The 21180-nt window shown below is 45.4% G+C and overlaps 1 protein-coding gene across 1 annotated transcript in view; it reads right to left on the bottom strand.

The window, feature by feature from the left end:
- ASRGL1 (asparaginase and isoaspartyl peptidase 1) overlaps positions 1–20940 on the bottom strand; it is a 37297-nt gene extending 16357 nt beyond the window's left edge. The window contains exons 1-4 of the mRNA XM_010384906.2: positions 20731–20940; positions 20139–20339; positions 3800–3942; positions 2818–2975 (exon numbers count right to left, since the gene is read on the bottom strand). Coding sequence (XP_010383208.1) covers positions 2818–2975; positions 3800–3942; positions 20139–20328 — 491 coding nt within the window. The 5' untranslated portion in view covers positions 20329–20339; positions 20731–20940. The remainder of the gene's footprint in view (positions 1–2817; positions 2976–3799; positions 3943–20138; positions 20340–20730) is intronic.
- Between the last annotated feature and the right edge of the window lie 240 nt (positions 20941–21180).

Here is a 21180-nt window from a genome sequence, read left to right as displayed (position 1 = left end):
AAATGGATACCTGGCACTACAGGGAAATAATACTTTGTGATGCAAGAATCTATTTCACCAGTTAATTTGTCTTTTTCTCTTACCTAAGTCCTTCTGCTGTTTAATCTTTCCCACACTCCAAAGCAATGTCCATTTCTGAGGTCAACAGTGGCACTACCCACAAACTTTGAACTCAGGTGCCTTTTGCTTCCAAGACACAGAGCAAGGGATGTGGAGATTTCCTCGCTGAATGGTGTTAGTCACAAGAGCAATGATTAGGGTTATGGGTCAAGCTGTGCCAATGTTGAGTGACAAAGGGGTCCTATGTGTTCTGGAATAAGTCAATTGTTTTGTGTGTTTATGATATGAAGGTCCTTAAAGTGCGGGGCCCACGGCAGGAGCCCCTCTTGCTCACGTGGAAAAGCAGCAGGGGCTGCTGGAGAGGTGTTACTGAATTTCTGGAAAGCAATGTGGTGACATCTTTCAAAATGAATGTAAATCATGAATAAGACAACCCCACTCCTATGACTCTAGCCCACAGACACAAAAGCACACTCAGTCAGGTCGTCAACAGCTGCCAACGTAAGGTCGATCTTTTTTTTTTTTTTTTTCTGAGACGGAGTCTTGCCTTGTCGCCCCGGCTGGAGTGCAATGGCAGGATCTCGGCTCACTGCAACCTCCGCCTCCCGGGTTCAAGCGATTCTCCTGCCTCAGCCTCCCGAGTAGCTGGGATTACAGGCATGTGCCACCATGCCTGGCTACTTTTTTGTATCTTTAGTAGAGACGGGGTTTCATCGTGTTGCCTAGGCTGGTCTTGAAGTCCTGAGCTCAGGCAATCTGCCCGCCTCGGCCTCCCAAAGTGCTGGGATTACAGGTGTGAGCCACCGCACCCGGCCAAGGCCAATCTTTTAAAACAGAGTCTGAACCTGAGGACCACATCAGAATTCCCTGGGAACGCTTTTTATAACATACCTGTCTGGCCTCTCCACCTCAGATCTATTTAAACCTGATTCTTCTGGCGGGGTGGCCTAAACACGTATATTTTGAAAAAGCTCCTAGGCGATTCAAGGTATACCTCTGGTTAAATATTATTACTCTAAAAAGTATGCAGAGTCAATAGATTAAATTCCATTATAAACTCCCAGGACATATTTACATTTTACTTTCAAATTTTGCTTTAAATAAGTGGTCTTTTATTTGGGATTTCGAAATCTGTAACAGCAAACTGTAATTCAGAACATGACTAATTTGAATTTCTAAGAGTTGTGCTGATTTCTCTAAACTATGAAAGAGTACTTAAGTTTATAAGGTACACTAGATCACAGCTAACCTGTTTAGTCTATTTAAGATAAACTGATCAAGAAGAATCCAGATAACTGATACATCAATACATGAAATTCTTCTACTAAATCATGTCAGAGGCTGGGGGCGGTGGCTCACGCCTGTAATCCCAGTACTTTAGGAGGCCAAGGCAGGCGGATCACCTGAGGTCAGGAGTTTGAGACCAGCCTGGCCAACATGGCGAAACCCCGTCTCTACCAAAAATACCAAAAAAAAAAAAAAAAAAAGAAAAAAAAAATTAGCCGGGTGCAGTGGTGTGCGTCTGTAGTCCCAGCTACTCAGGAGGCTGAGGTAGGAGAATCGCTTGAGCCTGGGAGGCAGAGGTTGCAGTGAGCCGAGATCAGGTCACTGTACTCCAGTCTGGGCAACAGAGGGGAGACTCAGTCTCAAACAAACAAAAAAACATAACATAACAAAAGAATTGTAGATAACCAGGTATTTGCCAAACTTTCATATTTTAATAACTCCCAAATAATGTGAGCCACAGGTAAGACTGACTGTTGTGGGAAGTCAGGGACCCTGAATGGAGGGACCGGCTGAAGCCATGGCAGAATAACATCAATTGTGAAGATTTCATGGACATTTATCACTTCTTCAATCAGTACTCTTACAATTTCCTATGCCTGTCTTTACTTTAATCTCTTAATCCCGTTGTCTTCGTAAGCTGAGGATGTATGTTGCCTCAGGACCCTGTGATGATTGCGTTAACTGCACAAATTGTTCATAAAGCAATGTGTTTGAACAATATGAAATCTGGGCACCTTAAGAACAGGATAACAGTGATTTTCAGGGGACAAGGGAGATAACCTTAAAGTCTGGCTGCCTGTACACTGGGCAGGACAGAGCCATATTTCTCTTATTACTGAAAATGGGTAAGATAAATATCGCTGAATTCTTTCCCCAGTAAGGAATATTAATAATTAACAACCCTGGGAAAAGAATGCATTCCCGGGGCGGGGGCCTCTAAAATGGCCACTCTGGGGGTGTCTGCCTTATGCAGTTGCAGATAAGAGATGAAACATGCCCTGGCCTCCTGCAGCACCCCCAGGCTTGCTAGGATTAGGAAATTCCAGCCTGGTGAATTCCAGTCAGAACGGTTCTTTGCTCTTGAACCCTGTTAAGATGTTTATCGATGACAACGTGTACACAGCATGACACGGAAGTTCATTAGTAATTCTAGTTTTGCCCTGACCTTGTGATCTCGCCCTGACCTTCTGCCTTGCGATCTTTTGTTGCCCTTGAAGCATGTGATCTCTGTGACCCACACCCTATTTTTACACTCCCTCCCCTTTGAAAATTGCTAATAAAAACTTGCTGGTTTTATGGCTCAGGGGGCATCACGGAACCTGCTGACATGTGATGTCTCTCCCAGACACCCAGCTTTAAAATTTCTCTCTTTTGTACTCTTTCCCTTTATTTCTCAGACCGGCCGACACTTAGGGAAATAGAAAAGAAACTACATTGAATTATTGGGGGTGGGTTCCCCTGATAACTTACTTTTGACAATCTGTTTTCTGAGCATCTTTTTCGTGCTTCTCTTTTTCCAGGCGCTTTTTGTTTTTCTCTGTTACCAGTTTTTCTCCAGGAATCTCTGGAACCCCCATAGCTGCTGCAAACTGTGCTGCACCTTGGTCAGTGAGAAAGCAATGAGGTGTCTGAGGCCAGAAAGAAAAGAGAAAATGATTGTTTTTTTGAAAATTTTAAATCTTTTTAACTGTTCCAACTGTGTTGAAATAATTACTTCTCTCTGGGTGCAAAGGATCAAAAATACAAATTCCAGTGGTTTGCTTTTCTGTATGCTGAAAAAAGCCTGAGTTTTTGCATTAAAAAAGAAAAGACCCCAATTGATGGAACATTACTAGAGATGCGATTTACATATTACGTTCAATTTAGATAATTAAATCCATCTTTTTTTTTTTTTTTTTTGAGACGGAGTCTCGCTGTGTCGCCCAGGCTGGAGTGCAGTGGCGCGATCTCGGCTCACTGCAAGCTCCGCCTCCCGGGTTCCCGCCATTCTCCCGCCTCAGCCTCCGAGTAGCTGGGACTACAGGCGCCCGCCACCGCGCCCGGCTAGTTTTTTGTATTTTTAGTAGAGACGGGGTTTCACCGTGTTAGCCAGGAGGGTCTCGATCTCCTGACCTCGTGATCCACCCGCCTCGGCCTCCCAAAGTGCTGGGATTACAGGCTTGAGCCACCGCGCCCGGCCAATTAAATCCATCTTTAACACATGCTATTAAATAGCTGGTCAGTTTGTATGTGGTATGAAGACAATACAGGAAGATAAAGTAATCACTCACTGGTCAAGTGATTCTTAGTCAACAATCTTGGCTCATGTGAGAAACTCAAATACACTGCTTCTCTTTTGTATATATATTTTAGGAGAACAGTGATCTCAAGTATTTCCACACAGTTGGAGCCCTTATTATTGAAGTATAGTGATAACAATTCATTAGGAAAAGGCTACTTTAGTCACATATACCTTTTCCATGACAAGCCGAGCGAGTTTAATGGGATTTGCTATACACCGGACTGCGGACACCGCTCCTACTGACAGGTCTTTTCCATCCATGATACTAGCATCCATTTCAACCTCACCATTTGTGTTCAAGACAGACCCACAACCTAAAACCAAAAAGAAGTTGAAAAGCAGGAATTAAGAATTTAGAAATGGCTCCAGACTTTCCTCTACTTTGCCCCCTTTAATCCATCCTCTATTCCATTGCCAGAGGAACTTTTTTTTTTTTTAAGAGAGAAATCTTGGCTGGGCACCGTGGCTCATGCCTGTAATCTCAGCACTCTGGGAGGCCGAGGTGGGCAGATCATGAGGTCAGGAGATCGAGACCATCCTGGCTAACACGTGAAACCCCGTCTCTACTGAAAATCCAAAAAATTAGCCGGGCATGGTGGCGGGCACCTGTAGTCACAGCTATTCGGGAGGCTGAGGCAGGAGAATGGCTTGAACTTGGGAGGTGGAGGCTGCAGCGAGCCGAGATCACGGCACTGCACTCCAGCCTGGGCGACAGGGCAAGACTTTGTCTCAAAAAAAAAAAAAGAGAGAAATCTTGACTTGGAGGCTGGATGTGGTGACTCACGCCTGTAATCCCAGCACTTTGGGAGAAGGAGGCAGGCGGATTACTTGAGGTCAGGAGTTTGAAACCAGCTTGGCCAACATGGTGAAACCCTGTCTGTACTAAAAGTATAAAAACTAGCCAGGCATGGTGGTGTGTGCCTGTAATCCTAGCTACTTGGGAGGCTGAGGCAGGAGAATGACTTGAACCCGGGAGGCGGAGGTCGCCATGAGCCAAGGGTGACGAGTGAGACTCCGTTTCAAAAAAAAAAAGAGAAATCTGACTTGGCACTCCATGACCTACAAAATAAAAAGTACAAAGCCCTTCCTAACCGGCCTTTGAACTGCTTTTCCAGCTTCATTTTCTCTCTTTGGCTATATTTTACTGAAATATTAGCTTTCCCTGAATACAGTAGTCCCCTTATCTATAGCCTTGCTTCTGGGGTTTTAGCTATCCTCGGTCAACCATGGCCCCAAAGTATTAAATGGAAAATTCCAGAAATAAACACTTCTCGCACCATCCTACTCTGTCCTTCAGAGGGATGTGATTCCTCCCCTTGTCCAGCATATCCACACTGTATAGGTTACCTGCCTGTTAGTCACTTAGCAGTTGTCTTGAATATTAAGCAGATCAACTGCAGTAGCACCTGTCAGTGCTTGTGTTTAAGAAACCCTTATTTTACTTAATAATGATCTCAAAGCACAAGAGTAGTGATGCTGGTATACTGTTATAATTGTTCTATCTTATTATCAGTTGTTATTAATCTCTTACTGTGGCTAATTAATGCATATATGAAAAAAAAAAAAAAAAACCAAACCAGTTGATAAAAGGTTGAGTATCATTGGTGGTTTCAGGCACCCACTGGGGGTTTGAACACATCCCCCATAGATAAGGGAGGGCTACTATATACCAGGAACCTGTGTGTCTCTGTGCCTTTGCACATGCTGTTGGTTTTACCACTAGCACCCTTTCTTCATATTTCTCTGCCCAGATAATGCCTACAAATCCAGCCATGCTTCTCAATCTCTTTGTGCTTGTTTCCTCATGAGTAAGAACATCAACTCGTTTAATCCTTACAACCATCAATGAGGTAGCTATTGCATATTAAACACTTAGAATAATGTCTAGCATGTGTAGGTAAACAGTAAGTGTTTGCTGCCCTGATTACATGCCAATTTAACAGGTGAGGAAACCAAAAAGGCAACTTTCCCAATATCAAATGTCTTCTGGGTAAAGAACAAGGAATCAAATCCAGGTATGTGGCTTAGACATCTACTTTCTTCTGCCAAAGAAGCTCACATCTTTTCCATCTGGCAATAAGAAGGCAGCATCCCCTTACACTGATCCGCACAGGTTAGAGAAGACCTGATAAAAGATTTAAATAAATAAGATCCAAAGTCTTAAAACATAATATTTAAAATGTCTAGAATCCAAGAGAAGATCACTCATCATACGAAGAACCAAGAACAGCTCAACCTAAGGAAAAACAATTAACAGATGACAATACCAAGATGACACAGATGTTAGAATTACCTGACAGGAATTTTAAAGCAGCCATTGGCCAGGCATGGTGGCTCATACCTGTGCTTTGTAATCCCAGCACTTTGGGAGGCTGAGGCAAAAGCATCTCTTGAGGCCAGGAATTCAAGACCAACCTGGCCAACATAGCAAGACCCCATCTTAAAAAAAAAAATTAGCTGGGCATCGTAGCACACACTCAAAGCCCTAGCTACTTGGGAGGCTGAGGCAAGAGAATCACTTGACCCAGGGGTTCGAGGTTGCAGTAAGCTGTGATTATACCACCATACTCCAACCTGGGTGACAGACTGAGACCCTGTCCCTTAAAAAAAAAAAAAAAAAAAAAAAAAAAAAAAAAAAGCAGCATCATAAAAATGCTTCAATGAACTTGAAATAACTAAAAAAATTATTAAGTTTCAGCAAAGAAATATAAGATGTAAAGAAAAACCAAATGGAAGTTAGAGCTGAAAAAATGTAATACTGGACTTAGAAATCACTCAGTCTGAACAGCAGAACAGGGCCTGGAAAACACAAAATGTACAAAGCCCAGCAGACGAGTGGGACCATAACAAAAGAACTAACATTCAAGTCATTAGACTGCCAGAGGGGAGGAGAAAATGGGTGGGAATGAGAAGTATTCAAAAAAATAATGGCTGAAAATTCCTTGCATTTGGCGAAAAGTATAAATCTACCAATTTTTTTTTTTTTTTTTTTTTTTGAGGCGGAGTCTCGCTCTGTCGCCCGGACTGGAGTGCAGTGGCCAGATCTCAGCTCACTGCAAGCTCCGCCTCCCGGGTTTACGCCATTCTCCTGCCTCAGCCTCCCGAGTAGCTGGGACTACAGGCGCCCGCCACCTCGCCCAGCTAGTTTTTGTATTTTTAGTAGAGACGGGGTTTCACCGTGTTAGCCAGGATGGTCTCGATCTCCTGACCTCGTGATTCGCCCGTCTCGGCCTCCCAAAGTGCTGGGATTACAGGCTTGAGCCACCGCGCCCGGCCTAAATCTACCAATTTAAGAAGGTGAGCAAGGACTAAACACAAGGACTAAACACAAAGACATTCACACTAAGACACATCATAACCAAACCACCAGTGAACTAAAGACAAAAAAATTTCAAAGTAGCAAGAGAGAAATGACACCATACCTACAGGGGAGAAACCAATTTTAATGACAAAACAATTTGCCAACAGAAACCATGGAGGCCAGAAGGAAGAACAGCATTTTTAAGTGCTGAAGAAAAGAACTATCAATCCAGAATTCCATATCCAGCAAAAATATTCTTCAGGAACGAAGGAGAAATCAAGACACTCTCAGATTGTATTAGGAAGGTGCCAAAAAGGGGTAGGTTTCATTCTAAGGCTGCTGCTGCTTTCTTTTTTTTTTTTTTTTGAGTCGGAGTCTCGCTCAGTCACCCAGGCTTGAGTGCAGTGGTGCAATCTCAGCTCACTGCAAGCTCTGCCTCCCAGGTTCATGCCATTCTCCTGCCTCAGTCTCCCCAGTAGCTGGGACTACAGGTGCCCACCACCACACCCGGCTAATTTTTTAGTAGAGATGGGGTTTCACCGTGTTAGCCAGGATGGTCTCGATCTCCTGACCTCGTGATCTGCCCGCCTCAGCCTCCCAAAGTGCTGGGATTGAAAGAGATCAAATGAAAAAAACTAAAAGGCAGAAATGAAGTCCACAGGCAAGCAGCCCGGGCGGCGCCCTGACAGCCCTGGCGGCGCCCTGAGCCTAGTTAAAGATTGACCCCGGACCTAACCAATTAGGTTAATTAGGTTATCTATATACTCCGGACATTGTAAGGACAAACGTTGTGAAAGTCTCTGTCCTGCTCTAATTACTGGTATCTGCCACATATCTTAGTCCTGGGCCCAGTACAAACACAATCCTCTATTTTGTCCCAACTTCCTGAGCCCAACACAAACACATCCCCCCCTCACACATCTCAGAAACACCACCTAGAGAGCCCCTGATAAGATCACAACCGTTTGTAGTTTTACTAAAAGCACGGGAACAAATGGAAAACTGTTAATTGTATTAACCAATTACCAGTTGTAATGCTGCAACCAAAAGGATTCCTTTGTACCTCTGTAACCTTACATATCCTGTATGCATCGGGCTATAAAAAGCGGCCACATGCATCATTCAGGGCCCTCTTGTATGTTGTAGAACGGAGGGACCAAGTTCGAACTTGCATTAAAGATCCTTGCCGCTTGGCTTTGACTCTGGATTCTGGTGGTCTTCTTCGGGGAACATACGGTCTGGGCATAACAGGATTACAGGCGTGAGCCACAGCACCCAGTCTTTTTTTTTTTTTTTAAGACACAGTTTCACTCTGTTGCGCAGACTGGAGTGCAGTGGTGTGATCTCGGCAAAATGTCCGTACAAAAATGTCATACAAAATGTCATACAAAAATGGGCAACCAGCAGCCCTCGGGGTTGCTCTACGGAGTAGCCATGCTTTATTCCTTTACTTTCCTAATGAACTTGCTTTCACTTTACAGACTCGTCCTGAAGTCTTTCTTGCGTGAGATCCAAGAACCTTCTCTTGGGGTCTGGTAACAATTCCATTTACAGAACATTCTCAAAATAATAGTGATAAGAAACAGATAAAGTGATTGCCAGTTGTTAGGGAGGATGTCATGCTGTGATCTATATGGAGAAACGCATACAGCTGTCCCTTGGTATCCATAGGGAATTGGATGTAGGACCCCCTGGAAATACTGAAACTGCCTTTGCAAAAATTATTTCAGTGAGAAAATTACGGCAGTGAAAGAGATTTGAGCTAACACATCACCCTATCTTGCCTTTCCCGTAATTATTCCTGGGCTGCTGGGCGGAGCTGACTTTGAGACATTTAGGCTACAGTTAAAAGGATAACAGGCCTTGCCCCAAAGGCAACTGCTTTTGTAAAGTGAATGAAAGTTCATCTAGGCTGGGTGCAGTGGCTCATGCTTGTAATCCCAGCACTTTGGGAGGCTGAGGTGAGAGGATCATGAGGTCACGAGTTCGAGACCAGCCTGGCCAACATGGCGAAACTCCGTCTCTACTAAAAATACAAAAATCAGTTGGGCGTGGCGGTGCATGCCTGTAATCCCAGTTGTTCAGGAGGCTGAGACAGGAGAATTGCTTGAACCTGGGAGGCGGAGGTTGCAGTGAGCTGAGATCATGCCATTGTACTCCAGCCTGGGCAACAGAGCAAGACTCCATCTCAAAAAAATAAAAAGTTCATCAAGCTGGGGGAGGAGGGGAACCTGATTCTAATGAAGTGTAGACACAGACTGCCAGCCATTCCTTCAGATACCACCACTACTGCAGACTGGCCTTTTGCAGTATCTTTTTAAGTTTTTATGCATGTCTGACATGCACAGCTCCACATGGACCTGCCAAACCCCTCCCCTGTGGCCTCGCCTAGAAACAATTCAGCGCACAAGAGGACAGTTTTAACCCCCTTTCTTTTTTTTTTTTTTGGAGACGGAGTCTCGCTCTGTCACCCAGGCTGGAGTGCAGTGGCCAGATCTCAGCTCACTGCAAGCTCCGCCCCCCGGGTTTAAGCCATTCTCCTGCCTCAGCCTCCAGAGTAGCTGGGACTACAGGCGCCCGCCACCTCGCCCGGCTAGTTTTTTGTATTTTTTAGTAGAGACGGGGTTTCACCGTATTAGCCAGGATGGTCTCCATCTCCTGACCTCATGATCCGCCCGTCTCGGCCTTCCCAATGTGCTGGGATTACAGGCTTGAGCCACCGCGCCCGGCCTTAACCCCCTTTCATTTCTCTTTTTTTTCTTCGAGGAGTCTTGCTCTGCTGCCTAGGCTGGAGTGCAGTGGCGTGATCTTGGCTCACTGCAACCTCCATCTCCCGGGTTCAGATGATTCTCCTGCCTCAGCCTCCCGAGTAGCTGCGATTACAGGTATGAGCCACCACGCCCGGCTAATTTTTGTATTTATACTAGAGATGGGGTTTCGCATGTTGGCCAGGCTGGCCTTGACCTCCTGACCTCAGGTGATCCACCCGCCTCAGCCTCCCAAAGTGCTGGGATTAGTCATGAGCCACCACAACTGGCCTGCAAAGGCAGGCTTATATGGATTTTTTTTTCCCCAAATATTTTCAACCTGAGATTAGGTAAATCCACAGATGTGGAAGGCCTGGACACAAAGTTTGGTCTTCCTGTTTCCTGACACACAGCTCCTAAAACACTTGGAAGCTCCAAAGTGGTAAAGTATCTTTTTGTACGCCAATGAGATGACCGATGGTTAGGGGCTGGATAGCCTCAAAATGGGGAGCTGGTTGCCAGGGAACCAACCATGTGATTAGAGGGGCAGAACTTTCAGTCTCACCTCTCTACCTCCGGGGAGGGGGAGGGAGGTTGAAGGTTGATAACCAATGGCCAATGGTTTAATCAACTATGCCTATGCCATGAAATGCCAACTAGAGAAAAAAATAATTGAGCTTTTAAAGAATTCGTTTTATTTAGAAATCTTACTGAGGACTACAGACTGATGACTACAGTACGGAGGGGTCCTTCAGAGAGGTGCTTCAAACTGCTCCCAAACCGTGTCTCTGCTCACAGCTGATACACAGGTTGTGCAGGGTTAACAGGCTCAGAGGTTACATGGGACTTGCTCAGAAGTTACATTAAAGCAGAATCACATCAAAGTTTGGGTGCAAGAGTACGTCTGGCTATAGATGACAGAGGTATGTATAATCACTAATCCTCTCAGATGTTATCCTTTTTTTTTTGAGATGGAGTCTCGCTCTGTCGCCCAGGCTGGAGTACTCGGCGTGAGACAAATTCAACTCCATCCCGGCTCACCACAATCTCTGTCTCTTGGGTTCAAGTGATTCTCGTGCCTCAGCCTCCTGAGTAGCTGGGACTACAGGCACTCACCACTACGCCTGGCTAATTTTTGTAGTTTTAGTAGAGACGGGGTTTCACCATGTTGGTCATGCAGGTCTCGAACTCCTGACCTCAGGTGACCCACCTGCCTCAGCCTCCCAAAGTGCTGGGATTACAGGTGTGAGCCACCGCACTCAGCCCAGATGTCATCTTAAGTGTAGGAAAAGGCAAGGACTAGGATCATATATCATTTACCACTTTTTTTTTTTTTTTGGAGGCAGTCTCATGCCTAGGCTGGAGTGCAGTGGTGTGATCTCAGCTCACTGCAACCTGTGCCACCCGGGTTCAAGCAATTCTTCTGCCTCAGCCTCCCGAGTAGCCGGGATTACAGGCACCCACCACTACGCCTGGCTAATTTTTGTAGTTTTAGTAGAGACAGGGTTTCACCATCTTGGCCAGGCCGGTCTTGAACTCCTGACCTTGTGATCCACCCACCTCGGCCTCCCAAAGTGCTGGGATTACAGGTGTGAGACACTGTGCCCGGCCCATTTATCTTTTAAGACATACAGTGACTCAGGCAAGCGACATGGAGGCCGTGTGCTCTATCCAGTTTTCTTCAAATCATTCTTCCAGAGAGCGGCACATCTGCACATCAGCACAGAGTCAGGGGCTTTGTGAAATGACGTTGGCATGCAGAAATGAGCAAACATGACTTCTTATATTTGTTACTCAGTCGCACAGAAGCCTTCATTAAAAACCCGTAAGGGCTGATGACGGGAGAGCTTTTGGATTGCTGGATATGTGAAGGTGCCAGGAGGGCGGTGTGCTGAAGACGGCAGGGCAGTTCCACACCCCTTCCCCCACACCTGGCCCTCTGCATCTCTTCATCTCTGTCTGTATCCTCCATTATATCCATTATTCATACAATAAACTGGTCAATACATTTCTCTGAGTTCTGCAAGCTGCTCTAGCAAATTAACTGAACTCGAGGAGGTAGTCATGGGAACCCTGATTTATAGCTGGTTGGTCAGAAGTAGAAGTGACAAGCTACTACTCAAGATTGGCATCCGAAGTAGGACACAGTCATATGGGACTGAGTCCTGAACCTGTGGGATTGGACTGTGACCCCAGATAGACAGCGTCAGAACTGGGCTGACCTCCTCGCCCTGTGCAACTCTTCATCTGTATCCTTCATCACAGGGGTCCCCAACCCCCCAGTACTGGTACTGGTCTGTGGTCTGTTAGGAACTGGGCCCCACAGCAGGAGGCGAGTGAGCATTACTGCCCGAGCTCTGCCTCCTGTCAGATCAGCAGCAGCATCAGATTCTCATAGAAGTGTGCACCCTGTTATGAACTGTGCCTGCGAGTCTCTGTGGAAAAACTGTCTTCCACGAAACTGGTCCCTGGTGCCAAACAGGTTGGAGACCACTGTTCTATCATATTCTTTATAATAAATTGGTAAACATAAATGTTTTCCTGAGTTCTATGAGCCATCCTAGCAAATTATCAAGCCTGAGGAGGGGGGTCATGGTAACCCTTGATTTGTGGCCACGTTGGACAGAAGTGTGCATAACCAGGGGACTTGCAATATGCCTTTTCAACAATCGGTGCTGCGCCAGGGGTGGTGGCTCACGTCTGTTATCCCAGTACTTTGGGAGGCTGAGGCAGGTGGATCACTTGAGGTCAGGAGTTCAAGGCCAATCTGGTCAACATGGTGAAACCTTGTCTCCCCTAAAGATACAAAAATGAGCCAGGCATGGTGGTGGGTGCCTGTAATTCCAGCTACTTGGGAGGCTGAGGCAGGAGAACTGCTTGAACTCAGGAGGTGGAGGCTGCAGTGAGCCGAGGTCACGCCACTGCACTCCAGGAAAAAACAAAAACAAAACAAAAAACAACCCCGAGTTCCTTAAAACACTAAAAATAGAGCTACTATATGATACAGCAATCCCACTGCTGGCTATACACCCAAGAGAAAGGAAATCAGTATATGGAGGAGTTATTTGCACTCCTTGCTTGCTGCAGCATTGTTCACAGTAGCCAAGATTTGGAAGCTAACTAGGTGTCCATCAACAGATGAATAAAGAAATGATACATACACACAATGGAGTACTACTCAGCCATAAAAAGGAATGAGATTCTGTCATTTGCAACAACATGGATGGAACTGGAGGTCATTATGGTAAGTGAAATAAGTCAGGCACAAAAAGACAACCTTCACATGTTCTCACTTATTTGTGGAAGCTAAAATTCAAAGCAATTGAACTTATGAAGACAGAGAGTAAAAAGATGGTTAGCAGAGGCTGGGAAGACAGTGGGTTTGGGGCAGAAGGGGGGACAGGCAATGGGTACAAAAAATAGAATAAGAGTTAGTATTTGATAGAACAACAGTGACTATAGTTGATAATTTAATTATACATTTAAAAATAACTAAAAGAATAGAATTGTTTACAACACAAAGGATAAATGCTTGAAGGGATGAATATCCCATTTAGTCTGATTATTAAGCACTGCCTGTCTGTATCACAGTATCTCACGTACTCCCACAAATAAATACACCTACTATGTAGCCACAACAAAAAACCAACAAAAATAAAAAATGGAACCTTGATATATACCTTGCATCTTATACAAAAATTTATTCAAAGTGAATCACAGACCTAAAACTTCTAGAAGACAACATAAGAAAAATGTTTGCAATGCTGGGTTCAGCAAATATTAAGATATAACACCAAAATCATGACTGATTTAAAAAAAAACTGATAAACTGGACTTCTGCAAAACTGAGAACTTCTGCTTTTTGCAATAAAATATTGAGAAAGAAAAGACAAACCACAGCCTGGAAGAAAATATCTGCAGACCACATTGGCGCAACTGATAAAAGGTACATCTAGAATATATAAACAACTTTTTTTTTTTTTTTTTTTTTTGAGGCGGAGTCTCGCTCTGTCGCCCCGACTGGAGTGCAATGGCCGGATCTCAGCTCACTGCAAGCTCCGCCTCCCGGGTTTACGCCATTCTCCTGCCTCAGCCTCCGGAGTAGCTGGGACTACAAGCGCCCGCCACGGCGCCCGGCTAGTTCTTGTATTTTTAGTAGAGATGGGGTTTCACCGTGTTAGCCAGGATGGTCTCGATCTCCTGACCTTGTGATCCGCCCGTCTCGGCCTCCCAAAGTGCCGGGATTACAGGCGTGAGCCACCGCGCCCGGCCATAAACAACTCTTAAAACTCAATCGTGAGCAACGACACCAACAAAAAGTCAGCAAGACTTTGATACTTGACTGAAGAAGCACGAACAACAGGCCGGGCGCGGCGGCTCACGCCTGTAACCCCAGCGCTTTGGGAGGCTGAGATGTGTGATCACGAGGTCAGGAGTTCAAGATCAGTTTGGCCAACATGATGAAATCCCATCTCTACTAAAAATACAAAAATTAGCTGGGTGTGGGGTCACACACCCTGTAATCTTAGCTACTCAGGAGGCAGAAGTTGCGGTGAGCTGAGATCGTGCCACTGCTCTCCAGCCTGGGCAACAAGAGCGAGACTCCATCTCAAAAAGAAAAAAAAAAAGAAAAAAAAAGAAATGAATGACAAAAAAGCACATGAAAAGATGTTAAATATCACTTCCCATTTAGGGAAACGCAAATCAACACCATAATAAGATTTCACTATATGCCTACTGGAATGGCTAAAATAAAAAATGCTGACACTAGTTAGTGCTGGTGAAGATGTGGATTAAATGGAACTTTCTTTTCTTTTTTTTTTTTGGAGACGGAGTCTCACTCTGTTGCCCAGACCGGAGTGCAGTGGTGCAATCTTGGCTCACTGCAACCTCCGCCTCCCAGGTTCAAGTGATTCTCCTGCCTCAGCCTCCCACGTGGCTGGGACTACAGGCGTGTGCCCCCATGACTGGCTAATTTTTGTATTTTTAGTAGAGACAGGGTTTCACTATGTTGGCCAGGCTGGTCTCAAACCCCTGACCTCGTGATCCAACCATGTTGGCCTCCCAAAGTGATGCGATTACAGGCATGAGCCACCGCGCCCGGCCTCTAAGTGGAACTTTCATACATTGATAGTGGGAATGTAAAAGTTTGGCAGTTTCTTTTCTTTTTTTTTTTTTGAGACAGGGTCTCACTCTGTCACCCAGGCTGGAGCGCAGTGGCGCCATCTCAGCTCACTGCAACCTCCACCTCCCAGGTTCAAGCGATTCTCCTGCCTCAGCTTCCCGAGCAGCTGGGACCACAGGCACCCACGACTGCACTCGACTAATTTTTGTATTTTTAGCAGAGACAGGGTTTCACCAGGCTGGTCTTGAACTTCTGACCTCAGGTGATCCGCCTGCCTCAGCCTCCCAAAGTGCTGGGATTACAGGATTGAGCCAGGGCGCCTGGCTGGTAGTTTCTACTTAAGTTAAATTCTTGCCATAAGCCAGTAGTCCCACTTCCAGGTATTCACTTAAGGGAGATAAAAACTTATGTCCACATAAACACCTGTATGCACATGTGTACAGTGATTTTATTTATAATGGCCCCAAATGGAACACGTCCTTTAGCTGTTACACGGTTAAACCAACTGTGGCATATTCATACCATGGAATACTACTCAATACAAAGGGAAAAACTACTGATACCCATGTCCACACGGGTAACACTCTAATGCATTATGTTAACTGAAGAATCCAGGCTAAGGCTACACATTGCATGATTCCATTTATGATTTTTTTTTTTTTTGAGACAGAGTCTCCCTTTGCGGCTCAGGCAGGAGTGCAGCGGCGTAATCTTGAGTCACTGCAACCTCCCCCTTCCAGGTTCAAGTGATTCTCGTGCCTCAGCCTCCTGAGTAGCTGGGATTGCAGGTGTGCCCCACCACGCCTGGCTCATTTTTTGTATATTTAGTAGAGACGGCAATTTGCCATATTGGACAGGCTGCTCTTGAACTCCTAGCCTCAATGATCCACCTGCCTCGGCCTCCGAAAGTGCTGCCATTTATGTGTAAAAAGTAAAGTGGAGGTTCCTCTTCAAAGACTTTCATCCCTGTCTAATTAGGAATAAACAGCAACTTCTCTTAGAAGCAAAATGGATTCAAAGACCTGTGCTAACATTCTTAAGCATCTGCTAGCCGAAATAAACAAATCACTGTACTTGACGTTCTTAGCTCCCACAATTTAGCCTAAATATTTGCCCTGGCAGGCTTATACTGGTCCAAGCAAGCATTAGGTCATAGCCTGTTCCTCTTCCTTATTTAAAGGTGTTTTTACTTTTCTCAGCATTCCACAGGTTACTTCGTCCTTCCTTTGTTCTCCTCTGCCTTTGCCTCTTTTAAGAAATTCTAAGTTGCTAGCCAATCAAGACAAATACAAAACATACGGTCTCGTTCCAGCCAATAGAAACTGGACACAGCACTAGGGTAAATGCATCAGGTTATAAATAACCCTGTCTCCTGTGTTCAGTATACTCTAGTGACGAAACTGGTGACAAGTGTACCCTTTCTAAAAAAAAAAAAAAAAAAAAAAAAATGGCCTTACTAAGTAAACTTATGTTCGAGTACTATTTCTTTACGGCACCAAAAAACAAACATTTCAAACATGAGACATCCTGGAAATGACAAAACTACAGGGATAGAAAACAGATTAGTTGCTGCCAGGGGCTGGGAATGAATGGAGGCGTGGACTCAAAGGGATGAGGGAGAGTAACATAACTGTTTTATATCTTGATTGTGGTGGTAATTACATGACTACATGTATCTGTCACCACCATGGAACTGTATACTAAAAAGAGGATATTACTGTATGCAAATTATACCAACAAACCAACACCAAACCCATTAAAATTGTATGGTATTAGGCTAGTAGATTCTAAACCTGGTTGTATCTCAGAATTGCCTGGGAATCTTCAAAACAAAGAAATGAAGAACAATTCCTAGACTCCACCACAGATTTTTACCTTACTGATTCTACATTGTAAGTCCAGAAAGAGAGTGGATAAATGAAAAAAATCCCTGTTTTCAGCCGGGCGCAGTGGCTCACCCCTGTAATCCCAGCACTTTGGGAGGCCGAGGTGGGTGGATCACGAGGTCAGGAGATCGAGACCATCCTGGCTAATACGGTGAAACGCCATCTCCACTAAAAACACAAAAAATTAGCTGGTTGTGGTGGTGGGCGCCTATAGTCCCAGCTGCTCGAGAGGTTGAGGCAGGAGAATCGCTTGAACCTGAGAGGCAGAGTTTGCAGTGAGCTGAGATCGCACCACTGCACTCCAGCCTGGGAGACAGAGTGAGACTGTCTCAAAAACAACAACAACAACAACAACAACAACAACAACAACAACAACAAAGAAAAAATCCTGTTATCTCAAAGATTCTCTAACAGCTTATAAAATTGAATTGTAGAGAGAATATCTCAAGTGCTATGTAAATATCGTTGAACTCTAGTGAAAGCAAATGGTCATTTGGTTGCCAATCTAAGTAAGTTTTTAAAGAATATTGCTAGCATTCAAATTTAAAAGTTCAATCTTTACAGTGTCGGTATCTAAAAATCAACCACTTTTTAATAAACTATTATGAAATGAGCTTTAAACATAAAGTAAAATCCATACTGAAACAGGAGTAGAATGTAAATAAACAATGTTTTTACAAATATTCAGAGAAGTTGTGTCATGAATGCTAATTACTGCCACTGAACTCAATACCTACTGAGAGTCAGCTTTTTGTATGAAGTTCCCAAACAGTTATTTATTCTAGAGAATTACAGCAGAGGCTGCTGGGAATGTTGCCTGCCTGTACTGACCTCGGCTGGGAAAAGCCAAGGTACACAGGATGCTGTTAGAAGTCCCACCTTTCCCCCCATAATCTTTGCTTTCCTTCTTTTCAGCTCTACTCTTTTCTTCCTCAATGTGCTGAATAGACGACATTTGAAAGATGAGAGGGCAGACATTGAGAAGGAAGGCCTCTGGATACAGAGCAAAAATAATGAGAACTAGCTGCTCCAATTCCCTAATCTGTGCTTCCCAATTCATGCAGATGACAAACGGTTAGAATAAGAATAAGAGATGGTCGGAAACCAGAATGACCCATTTCAAATGAAGGTCCTGTGTAAATAAGTGAGGGTTTGTCAGCCCAGGGGGCTCTGAGTGCTAAGAGGCATATGGTTTAACAAGTCACCCACAGAAAGAGCTGGCTGCTCCCTCTGCTGGCAAAGTCAGTCCCCATCTGGTAAATTCTGGCTCTACAAATGGAGCCATGAAAGCACACTATTAGGTCTCATTTTAAATTCAGATGGACTTAGTTTTATTTTCAGAGACAGGGTCTCGCTCTGTCACCCAGGCAGGAGTGCAGTGGCGCAGTCTTGTCTCATTGCAGCCTTGACCTCCCAGGCTCAAGGAGTCTTCCCTTCTCAACCTTCTGAGCAGCTGGGGCTATAGGCTTATACCACCATGCTCAGCTGATTTTTGTATTTTTTTTTGTAGAGATGGGGTTTCGCCGTGTTGCCTAGGCTGGCGTTGAACTCCTGAGCTCAAGTGATCTGCCCACCTCAGCTTTCCAAATTGCTGGGATTACAGGCATGAGCCACTGCGCCAGTCTCAGGTAGACTTACACAATTTTTCACAAGCGTTAAAGAGTGCTGCGTAAAGGGGACAGAACAAACGGTAAATATTTGATGATTAACTAAGATTTCCTGAAATTCTTTTCCCTGACAGATGTTGGGTGGGTGGTATAATTCCAAGAAGTATTTCAATCCCTAGCCTAGATGTTAGGTTTTCCATTTTAAAACAAAGAGATGACTTCTTCCAGCAAGTTAATCTTTTTGTGACTTAGTCTGATCTGAGAAATGAGGATAATAATTATTCCTAACTTATACCTAACTCATTTAACTCAAGTGAGTTTAAGTGATTAACTCATAAGTAAGTTAACATTTAATGTTCATTATGAGTTAACATGAGTTAGTTTAACACAAGTTAACCAACTTGAGTTCAATGATCAACTCATTTAATGTTCAGATTACATAAATCAAGTAAATTTCTTAGACTACTTCCTGATACATGGTAGATACTCATATTAGCTATAATGTTTAGCATTCTAAAAAAGGGCGAACTGAGTGAAAGAAGCGAAACACAAAGGAATACACTGTGCATTCCAAGGTTAACCTGAAAACTTTGGAACCTTCTCAGGTGAGGTAGGACATGCCTCATTATTCCCTCCTCCCTTTTGGAATTCAAGCCCAGTTGACCAGCATTTACATTAAAACAGATCTTAAGACTGACAAAGCAGACTTTGTAGCAATAAGATACCAAACTGCAGCGGGACTCTAGTATGACATCACATGACAGTAAGCCCTGAAAGTGAAGTATTTCACCCCAAATTATGTTTCTTTGCTGTATCTTGAAATAGTCCTGCAAAGTTATCTCTTGTGGGGAAAATCTACATTCTGAAGAGAATCCCCTTCCTTCTCCTGATCCTGAAAATCCCCTAGGCCTTTTTCCTGATTCAGAAGAGATCAACTCTGATAAGAAACATTTACAATCTATTCTCTCAATAGCCTGCCACCTGGAGATTTCCTTTGCATAAGGGAAATCTTGGCCTCCCCAACCCCTTATCTTAATGCAGACCTTCTTTTCTCAGCTTTTTTTTTTTTTTTTTGAGACAGAGTCTCGCTCTGTCGCCCAGGCTGGAGTGTAGTGGCATGATCTCGGCTCACTGCAACCTCTGCCTCTCAGGTTCGAGCGATTCTCCTGCCTCGGCCTCCGAGTAGCTGGGGTTACAGGCTCCTGCCACCATGCCTGGCTTTTTTTTTTTTTTTTTGTATTTTTAGTAGAGATGGGTTTTCGCCTGTTAGCCAGGCTGGTCTCAAACTCCTGACCTCAGGTGATCCACCCGCCTTGGCCTCCCAAAGTGCTGGGATTACAGGCGCGAGTCACCGTGCTAAACCGCCTTCTATTACTTTCATCTGCAGTTTCAAGTCCTTATATAATCCAGACATTCCCTTCTGTGGATTCCAGGTCTTTAGACAAAACTTTAAACCACTGTTAATCAGAAAATCTTTGAATCTTACCTATGACCTGGAAGCCACTCCCCCTCCCCCACTAGTTTCGCCTCTCCAGATGGAACCAATGTACCTCTAGTACGTATTGATTGACATCTTATGTCTCTAAAAGCACATGTTCTCAGGGTTTCCCAAGAGCTGTATCACAGGCCAATGGTCACTCATATTTGGTTCAGTATACATCTCTCCAAATATTTTAGCGTTTGACTCTTTCCATCACAGGTAGAAAAATTAAATATTGTTTCTTTTTTACAGGGTTTCACCCCAAGGCTCATTAGATTCCCTAACGCTTTACGTAGGTTGTATTTATTCTGAAGAAGAAGCTTGACCTGACTCACATTATTTACCAGCTGAAAGGCACATTTACCTGCGTTGAACTCGGGATCGTCTTCCAGTGCCACGACAGCTCCCTCCACGGCATCCACGGCGCTCCCGCCCTCCCGGAGGATGCCGTAGCCCACGGTGGCGGCTCTGATGATGCCCTGGTGCACTCGCTCCTTCCGATCCTTGGAGATGGGACCGGCTCCGCCGCCGTGGACCACTACGATGGGATTCATGTCGGCGGATCCTAGGCAGCAAGAAGGCGAAAGTGTCGTCCAAAGCCAGCCCAAGGAAGCCGCGCGGGCACAAGGTCCTCGGGAGACCCCGTTGGGATAATGCCCAGTCTCTATTATGCGAGGCCGGGTTCGCAGCTGGGGGTGCGTAGGGGCGGCTCGGTCGAGCTTGGTACGAAGAGCCCAGGGGCCCAGCGCCCTCCTGCGTTCATCTCCGCCTCCGGCCCGGACCTGCTGGAGTCTCAGTTTCCCCGGGGACGTTACCCCGCGCCCACTGCCGCCCGCCTCCAAGCCCCGGCGCCTAGGGAGGATGTCTATTTCGCCTTCGGGAAAATGTCTATTTTCGTTTATTTCGTTCGCCCTCTCGCGTCTCGGGCGGCTGCTCCGGGAGGGCCGCCGACTTACCCAGGGCACCGCGGGAGGCGGACGCCGAGGCCTCAGGCTGGGTCGAGCCGCCCCCGCCGTCGCCCAACACCGCAGCTCCCGGACGCCGGCTCGAAACCGCTCAGTCGGCAACCGCTCCGGCCACAACGGTTCTACGCCTGCGCACGAGGGCGGGGCCGCCGCACCGCCCAGTTCCCGTAAAGCCCCGAAGCCCGGCCGGCACGCACCGGTCTCACTGTTATTCTGAGTCTCGGCTCTTGGCCCACGCGAGCTTACTAGTGGCACGCGGGGACCCTCCTCCTCCTGACCAGGCCAGGGGCTGGGTGGTTGGGTTGGTGGCGAGAAGCGTGAAGTGGCGTGTCACAGTTTTGTAATTGCAGATTGAAAATCTACGCTAGACTGTGCACAATGGCTCAAGCCTTGTAATCCCAGCACTTTGGGAGGCCGAGGCGGATGGATCACCTGAGGTCG

The sequence above is a fragment of the Rhinopithecus roxellana genome, chromosome 15, assembly GCF_007565055.1.
Source record: "Rhinopithecus roxellana isolate Shanxi Qingling chromosome 15, ASM756505v1, whole genome shotgun sequence".
In the NCBI taxonomy this organism is placed as follows: domain Eukaryota; kingdom Metazoa; phylum Chordata; class Mammalia; order Primates; family Cercopithecidae; genus Rhinopithecus; species Rhinopithecus roxellana.
The sequence above is the reverse complement of the archived record's forward strand: the minus strand, read 5'-3'. Positions and strand labels throughout refer to the sequence as shown.